The 9,583-nt window shown below is 36.9% G+C and overlaps 1 protein-coding gene across 4 annotated transcripts; it reads left to right on the top strand.

The window, feature by feature from the left end:
* The first annotated feature begins 246 nt into the window (after window positions 1-246).
* Cnk (connector enhancer of ksr) lies at window positions 247-9,189 on the top strand. Of its 4 annotated transcripts, none has more exons than XM_071698885.1 (12): window positions 247-304; window positions 1,120-1,709; window positions 2,143-2,253; window positions 2,343-2,590; window positions 2,799-5,185; window positions 5,422-5,551; window positions 5,636-6,133; window positions 6,202-6,342; window positions 6,441-7,075; window positions 7,230-7,628; window positions 7,717-7,934; window positions 8,061-9,189. In XM_071698885.1, the coding sequence occupies exons 1-12, from the start codon at window positions 247-249 to the stop codon at window positions 8,268-8,270; spliced, it is 5,625 nt and encodes a 1,874-aa protein (XP_071554986.1). In that variant the 3' UTR covers window positions 8,271-9,189. The 4 variants fall into 4 exon arrangements, with proteins under 4 accessions (XP_071554986.1, XP_071554985.1, XP_071554984.1 ...); XM_071698884.1 differs by having other exon boundaries at window positions 6,438-7,075; XM_071698883.1 differs by having other exon boundaries at window positions 6,429-7,075; window positions 7,723-7,934.
* The last annotated feature ends 394 nt before the right edge of the window (window positions 9,190-9,583 follow it).

Here is a 9,583-nt window from a genome sequence, read left to right as displayed (position 1 = left end):
CACCTGAAACTCCGGAGCACTCCGGAACACACTTCGTAGCTCGATGGGGGGCATCAAAAATAGCGGCGTGCGAGTCGCAACTCGCAACTGTTTTGTGCCCACAGCTAAATGTGCTCGCGCGCGCTCAACCTGCTTCTGTGGGGGATTATCGACGAATGGGGCGAGAGTGAAAATAGGAACGGGAACGGCCGCGAACGAGCCGTGAGAACGGTTTTGTATTTATATTTCGTGCGTGAGTCAGTAATCATGGCGTATGTTAATGTAGCCGAGTGGAAGCCGGATCAGGTGTGCGAATGGCTGAAAGGTATGTGCGACGAAGATGGTCCTCGTCGACGTTGACAGGACAATACGCCCAGCGATGGAGAAACGGCTTGTGTCCTCGCGCGAGGACATGTCCCGGATACTCGAAATCCCATTCAATTTCGCGTATGAAGCTTCGTTCCTTCCCTTCCTCCCCCGCCCCCTTCTTCTGTGTCACGTATGTTCGCCCTCGTTCCCACATCCACCTTGTTGTATTTATTCTTTAGTGTGTCAATTCGTTAAAACACACCATTCATTCGTCTATTTAATCGCATTCGATCGCATATCGCGTCTATTCATTCATTCTTGTACGATTTTCTGCGCCCCCAATAAACGTCTGACGTCAACCCATTGAGCGTTTTATTAATGATGATCGCCAATTAACCGTCACTTGATAGGAAATAATTGAAAATTCTTTTCTCTGTGGTTCAGAATTTATATTAGTATTTTTTTGGTATATGTTTTTGTCTTTAACTGGTAAATATTTTATTTAATATACAATGTTGCTCCGTAACGACGGACCCGATACATTATCCGTTTTTACATCTTTATTTTATTTTTACGTATCATTTTACACAAAACCCCTTCTCTGTCTTCAGAAATATTAATATACAAAGCAGCGGATATAAAAATCATAATTAATGATTACGTACATTTCTCGTTAAATTTTTTATGTTTATTCATGCGCTTATCTACGATAAAATGAAATTGCTTCTCCAAAATATTTTGTAATTAAAATGTTCGAGATAATTATAACGTTATGAGTCATAGCAGGAATGTTGTGTCGTCATTTTATTATTTTTTTTTTCTATGTCGTAGGTTTGGATAGCACTGTGCTTCCGTATATCCATAGTTTCCTAAATCATGGCGTTTACGGACAACAGTTGTTGAACTTACAATTGTCAGATTTGTCAAGTTTGGGGGTAGTAAAGCTTGGTCATCAAGAAATCATTCTTGAGGCTGTGGAATATCTTAGAAGGTTTCATTACGAGCTGGACCAAGAGAATTTGCAACTGCTGGCATTGCGACTTTCAACCCAGGCTCATAGCTTGTACAAGGAATTGTGTCGTCAGAATGATTCGGAGCCTGTTACCACTCAAACGTTATCGGATGTAGCGTCAATTATGATGGTGGTTAAACCTTTAGTGAGATGGATGGACTATCCTCCGTTCAATGGACACATAGAATATCATGGCAAGAAGGTTGAATTAATGAAAATATCTGTAGAAATGGCTACGTGCGCGCAAAGAGATAGATTTGCCGAGAAGCCGGTCGAAGAAATTAGAACAGCTTGTAGTAAACTAGCGAAATTAGCGGATTATATTATTCAAGATATCACTGATCCTATAATACTGCAGCCTGCAAGTTTAGATCTGGCAACGTTAAAGAAGAAGTCTAGCGATGATTTGGTAGGTTTTCAACTACTGTGGTATGCATTAACGCACGCAAAGATTTTATTTGACAGCAAGTTGAATATTTCAAAAATTATTAATTAATCTAAAGATTTATGTACAAGACCGTTTCCTCGTTTATGAATTTTACTAGAGAGTTACATTTTTTATTTTTCATTTATTTTTTACCTTTTTAATTTTATTTCTGAAATATTCTTATATTATTTATCGAGTGCTCGATATTTGTCCCGAAATGATTTCATTGTCATATCCTGCATCGATAAAACTCAACGAGCCATAATATTGTGATTGCCGCTTCCTGTTCGGATAACATTTCCTTTATAACCCCCGTTATAATCGACATATTTTTTTTCCAAGTTCACATAATTTTTACATATATTAGGTATACAAAATACTATTTGTTTATAATTATTGAAATATTATCTTTTAGGGTTTTTATATTTTACCATCTTTTCATGGAGTGCATCAGATAACTGAAATTAAACTTGGATCCGCCGCATATCAATCTGGCAAAATGCAGGAAGGAGATGAGATAGTTCAAGTAATATCCTATTTACTTTCTGTTTATATATCATAAATTAAGACAATAAGTAATATAATCTCTAATACGTTTATGTATAAATCTACTAGGTAAATTATCAAACGGTGATTGGTTGGGAGAGAAAGAATTTGCTTGAATTATTTCGTGAAAGCCCAGCGGAAATCCTCTTGACTATGAAACGTAGACCAAAGCATGCTAAAATTTATGGGCAAATTTACATACAACCGTATAAACTTCCAAGTAACAAAAATACCTCTTACACAGCACAAGGGCGTAGTCTTCCATCCCCTAGACCAGAATTATTAACAATACCTGACTTTGCAATGCCATCACCTAGGTAAGCTACCTTTTTACGTGTATCTTAATTGTGGTCCTGCTAACACTTTTTTAAAATCTGATAACATATATGATTTATATATTGCATATTATGTTGCGTATACTTACAAATTAAAATAGTAATATATAAAACAAACATCTCTATTTTGAATTTAATCACAAAAATTTTTATTTTTGTATTTAATGAAAGAAAATATCTCGTTACATAGACATATACCAAAGAAAACCAGTCCGGAGCCAGCAAGTATTTTCGACGCGGTTAAAATGTTGGATACAATGACTACGGAGGGTAGCGATTCCGACAGCGAAACAGAACTTTATCTTAAACCGAGAAACTTGGTCCAAAGGCGAGCTACGATAACGGGTGCCAGTCCCACAACCAAACACGGTATCAATATCGAACAGTTTTGGAAGGAGTTGAAACGAGAGCACAATGCGACTGTTCAGTTGCGTGATAAAGCAGCATCTTGCGCCCATGGTTTGGACAATGTGCCAATGGTAAATATACGGCCCCAAACGTGTTTAGGATTAGAATCGGCAAAAAAGAAGAACAAGACTAATGAGCAAACGAATAAAAAAGTGCAATTTAAGGAAAAATTGATCGATGTTAAAAGCACTCGTCCAGATGATATAAAAGAAAAAGTTACTCCGCAAAACTGTGATGACGATGGTGCAAATATTGTAAATAAAGATATTAATATAGAACATTTGCAAGCATCCACGGATACGGTCACTGATAGCAATAATTTAAATGATACAATCGTGCCTTTAGATGAATCTAATAATTCTGTTAGCGATACATGTAGTATTAATGAAAGCATGCTGAATAACAAAGAAATCGGTATGCGGTACGTCGAGAGATGTAGTAAATTAGATACAAACTGTAGTACTTCTGCATATGATCTATCGGATATTGAGAAATTAGACTTGACTGATCATTGCTTGCTCAAAATATCAAACAATAATAAAACAATTACCGACGTTTGTAAAGTTTTCGAAAATGATGATGACAAAAAATTGATGGATAGAAGTAACGAGCATAGAGAAGCTAGAGGATGCGGTGGTAATGTCGCGCGAAAAATTAGTAACATCGAAAAACAGATCGCGCATAAAAATGCAGAAGAACAAGCATGTGCCTTTGGAGTGCCTAAAAGAATAGACCTACATAAAGATAACATAAATGTCACGATAAATGACGTAAATCTTGAAAATAGCACAGAGGAGAAGAACCAAAATGATCTCGAACATGATATATCGGATACAAATGATAACGAGTATGCTGTCAAAAGTTCAAGTACCGAATGTGAGAATGTCGTAAACAAATACTCTAAAACTATTGATTTAAAAAATTCGGCGTGCGAGTATCGTGAGAATGCTGATTGTGGTACCTCAGAAATGTCAAACACTAAAACCGAATGTAGTAGTAGTAGTAGTAGTAATAGTACTAGTACTAGTAGCAGTAGCAGTCACAATAGCAGCAGTAGTAGGAGTAGTAACGGTAGTAGTAGTAGTAGTGACGGTGGTGATGATGACGATGGTGACGGTGGTAGGGACGGTAGTAATAGTAATAGCAGTAGTAGTAGTATTAGCCACAGCAATAGCATCGAAAGAGACAAAACGCAAAAATTTGATAAAAATTTACAAACAGCTGATTGTACTTTTACTCAGCGTGCAGAATTAATCGAAACAAAGTTTTCCTCGGTGCTATCGAGAGAGAATTGTGCCGAGAAGGTATCGCCGAATAATAATACTAAATTTGAAGACGACCTATCGAATATTACTCGTAATGTTTTAAAGATGCAGATTGACATAAAGCAGCAAACTAAGGAAGCCAAGTCTACAGATTCGTCTTCGGTACAGGCCACGATACAGTCCTGTCGCTATATAGAGTTACCAAAGGTCGAGTCTGTTAGAAAACTTGAGAATAAAACTCATGCAACACCTCCAGAACCGCCGCCTCGTAAATATTACACAAACCGAGCGATAACTGACTTGAAATTAAACAATGTTCCAAAAATTCTGGAGGATTCGCAAAAACCTCAAGTTCCAGAGAGACTTGGCGTAAAACGAGAATTAAAAAAAGTAGATTTAAGTTCATGTGTTAATCATATTAAAAGCAATTCGGATTGTCAAGATAAAAAGGATTCTTCAGATATGCGTATGCTTAATTACGCAGAAAATTCAATGGATTTAATTGGTGAATCACCAACTATAAGTTTAAGCGATCAAAAATTTGATCGTTTAAACTTATCCGATGCTTCGTTGTATAATGAAAATAATGACGAGCAATCGAGAGAAGAAAAATGTTGTTTTGAAACATCTGTTGAAAAATTCGTTTGCTCGGATCAATCCATAACAGACTGTTATAGGTTTGATCGTTCTCCTCGCAATGTCGATTGTCCTGACGGTATAACACACTCGAAACAAACAATACCGTCAGATTTAAAGCCAAGATTATCAGAGAAGGATAAAAATATTGAGAAAAGTGTTGTTAATAGAGCTATGATGGTAGCTAAAAGTATCGGCTTACATACTAGTTTAAATAAATCTAATAGCAGTCCAAGAAGCAATAGGAAACGGAATATGTTACTGGCAAGTAAGTACAGTTGAATAATTTTTCTTTTTACACGATACTTGAGAGAGACATTTGTTCTGATAGCGGTTAATAGGTTTTGACAATTTATTTAAACGTACATATTATATATTTACATGATTTATTTAATTATGTTACGCTATGAGAGAGGTGTGACATTATTTTCAAAACTATCTGTATCTTGAATTGAATCGGAATATAAAAAAGTATACGAAGAAAATATACCGTTTTCTTGTTAGAAAGAAGAAATGTATCCGTAAGAGATGTCGGTGCTGGCGATTTAGAAGGATGGCTGACATATCGTAGTAGAGGAGCAGGTGGCGCGTGGGCAAAGGCCTGGTTTGTATTAAAGTGTTCGTCGTTGTACAGGTAAAATTGTATAAAACATATGTTACGATGAATGAATCGCACAACTGATTAAATATACGAATTTTTATCTTTACAATTTATTAGATTTAAAACACAGGACGGTATAAAGGCTGACTGCTTGATCCTATTAACGGGTTTTACCGTATCGCCGGCTAGCGAAGTAAAATCGAGGAAGTATTCCTTCAAAGTATATCATACGGGAACAGTGTTTTATTTTGCTGCTGATACCGAAGACAGTTTGATTCTGTGGCTGGATGCAGTTAGTAAAGGCACTTTAGGCGCGGACACTCAAAACCAAAGTGTCGGGCTTTTTAGCGAGATCGATGAGAGCGATAATGAAGGTCACAAGAGTAAGCCGAAATGTATCTCGGAATCTTCTAAATTAAGTCCGGAGAAATCGTTTGGCTCTTTGAAAAAGTCTGTACGAAGGGATGCCGGATCGTTCAAGGATCACGAAATTACTGGTGCAAGCTTGGATCGAAAATATTTGAAATTTCTCAGTGCCAGAAATCAGAATATGCCTGTTCCAACAGCGCAATTTAGAAGTTACAGACGGGTGCTTCCTACCTCGACACCAATCAAGTGAGTGTATCAAGGATATTCTATATCGATATGCCTATCATTTAAACATTTTCAAACATTTTACATAGGAAAGAAGTTTGCGATTCAAATTCTCCGGATTTACAAATGACGATCGCTGGTAGTACATTCTACGGCTCGACCACGTCACAGAGTGCTACAGATACGTTCAACAACTCAGACATGAGTGATTATCGGCATGCTACGGACAGGTAATTTTTACATTACCTCTTTTCTATATCGTGGAAACATTCTTTATTGATTTGATATCTAGCAACATCCATTGTTATATATATAGATCTGTTAGTAGAAGACCAGACAATCTGCAAGGTTTCGTTACGCAAGAAGAATTTGTGATATCGCAGCAAGATGAGGAGCAACGGCAAAGTATGATAAATGAATCGATGTCTCCGCGCGCGACGCCTCTGCTCAGCGATCACGTGCACGTACAGCACAGAAATTTGAATGATAACGCGGCGTATACCGAGCAAATTAGACAATTAAGTGACATATCTTTGAATGACATTGGCAATATTTATGGCAAGACCAACGATGAAATACCGAACAACAATATTACGTATGTCCAATCGAAGAACACGAACGCACATGTACCGCAGACGCCTCGTCGATCCATCAAGGATAATTTTATCGTTACCCGATCTGAAAGCGAAGCGAGTTGCGCAAGTGATAAATCTTGCAGCAAGTGTATGGCAATCGGACAAAAAAGGATGTGGGACTCGTCGAGTTATGCACAGAAGAGAAGACCGCGGGAACTTGTAAATTCTCAGAAAGCGAGACACGACGATTCGTTTCGTTGGAGAAACGCGCCAAGTCCAAACAAGCAGAATTCTCCGAATCAGAGTGCGGACTACGAACTTAACAAGCGTGTACAATCTCCCAATCGCGAAAGCTACAAGATGCATGATTATCTTTTGAGGAATATTGGTATGTTGGAGGATTTCAAGTACAAACACTTGTTAAAAATGATAGTAATCTTAATATCGCGATGAAATTGTAGTATCTCAATTAATAGAGTCCTACTAATTGAACGTTGTGAAATTATTTGAAATTAAATCTATCTTGATTTTCTCGCTTATAGGCTATTCTGGATCCAGTAACGATCTCGCGAGTCACACATCGTTTGAAACGCAGCAGTGCGTAAAGAAAGATGTATCGATTAATCGGAAGGGGAGCTTCAATCTTACTAATCGTCACGATTGCAATTCTTCCGATAAACATTGGCTAGATTCGCTGAGACGCGGCGACAAGAAAGGATCGAGTTGTGACAAAAATCGTCTGAAGAACGTCGCGCAGTATCAACCACCACCCATACCGACATCGCCCTTCGAGCAAGATGGAATGCGTGCCGCGTTCGAAATGCATTTAGATAAAAGCGATCACGTACAGAAAGCGAGTCGCCTGAAAGTTTTATTCGGTACGAAACAGCAAAAACCCTGTACCTTGGATCTTCCTAAAAATACCCAGAAAACCGTATTAGGCAAGTAACTAATTGTATTAAATATAGTTATTAATATATTAAACACAATATATGATTTATTTTAAGACGAATAATTTTGATTTTCTAGAAGCAGGTTCGCCACGGTTGCACAGAGCGCTATTTCGGGATAAGTGTTGCTCCAATCAATCGCCTACTTGTTCCGGCAGTCAAAGTCCTAGTGGGATCAGTCAGACTAACAGTTCTTTCAATAACAACAGCCCTTCTCAGTTTACTCAAACTTCCAGTCCAATTAGTTCGGTCAGTGATTGGAGTCCGGATGCGATAACATCCTCTAACGTATCAAAAGTGCGTACAGTTAAATCTGCTTTCCCATTCGATGCGTGCGCGCGACACCTTACGCGATGAATTTAAAAAGCACGGCGAGAGAGCAACGCAAGGAAGTAGAAATGGGAATTTAACGATTATTTTCAGTACGACAGTGGATATTCGTCCAACCACAATAAGGGCTCTGGCAGGAATATGGCACCTCCAACGTTACCGTACATACCGCCACCAACCTCTCCGCCACCTGATTATCCAGGTTTGGAATATCCACCGGTATTCGAACCCGGGACTTACTCTCTTTCGGATGCATCGTTGCTGCGCAATCGGAACAAAAGTACTCAGAACACAGGCCAATAACATAAAACGAGCCAAATTCATCTTTTTAATAAAGCAACCAAAGATAATAATTTCTTTATATCGACAGATTATAAACATAGAGATATAATTGAACTTACAAATAATAGAAGGTTAGTATTCCGCTATCAAGTATTCTAAAATAATCGTCCGTCTCATAGTTCCACATATGAATTAAACATATTTATATAGCTATATCGAAATTATGGAGTATTTATTTTTCTCTAATCTATGTATATCGAAGACGAGATATATTTTTTGCGATTCGAATCGAGTATATATTGTAATAATATGGAAGACTGAACTGAATGTTATATCTAATGTCGTCTATTATATAAATACTGTAATTTGAGATTGTCTGTTTCAAAATAATTTTAGATTCGGAAAAATGTAAAATTTAATGTTGACATTGTTAAAAGTAAATCTTAAACAATTAAGATAACTCATTGAGATTCTTGAAGCAATTTAGGAATTTATTATATATGAACTAATATATATATATATATATATATATACACTTTCTTAATTGCTTATACGATTAATGAAGATAATAGCCTCTTGCAAGTATGCTACATGCGTGCGTGCACAGTGCGTGTTAAGGTATTACGTGCGCATATGCACCACAATAGTAATATCTTTTAATATTAAATAACTCGATGATATTATCATATTTATAAGATTATAAAATGTAGCGCAACATCTTTTGTTTATCATAAAAGTTACTTGTCCATATTTTTTTACATACAACTGTTTATAGTAAATAAAAATCCCAACTTGTATATTTGTATATGTTGTATACAGCTATATAGTACATAATGTTACGTTTATTAATATAAACGTCTGAAAACATGTATACAATTAGATGTATCCTTTTAAGTGTTATTAAATACATTTTGTGTTTTTAATGACACGGTATAAATTATGTGGTATATTTTATATGTAACGATAGAATGAATGAACCCCGTTTCGATAAGCAACATTCAATTAATATTAGACATTAATTCTTAATCATCCAGATGTGATAATGATGACTATTAATTCTTCATGTTTTAATATTTGATATATATTTTTCCCGCGGAAGAGTATCATCCTCCCTTCCCTTTATCTTCCTAACTTGTTCCGGAAATGACACACCGTGACACACTAGAGTTCCTCTAGTAAGAGTTAGGACACCGTCCGCCATTAATGGGGAAGACGTTAGTGGGAGTGAGACAAAGCTATAAGTGGGAGTGAGACAAAGACCCATGAAAAGTACGAGTGGGGAGGCTGTCTCTTGCTGTCTCTCTCGATCGTTCGCATAATTCCCCATTAATGGC

The sequence above is a fragment of the Temnothorax nylanderi genome, unplaced genomic scaffold, assembly GCF_030848795.1.
Source record: "Temnothorax nylanderi isolate EJ_2023f unplaced genomic scaffold, tnyl_v1.0 TNYL_tig0016_pilon, whole genome shotgun sequence".
Classification (NCBI taxonomy): domain Eukaryota; kingdom Metazoa; phylum Arthropoda; class Insecta; order Hymenoptera; family Formicidae; genus Temnothorax; species Temnothorax nylanderi.
This window is presented reverse-complemented; position numbering and strand designations above follow the sequence as displayed.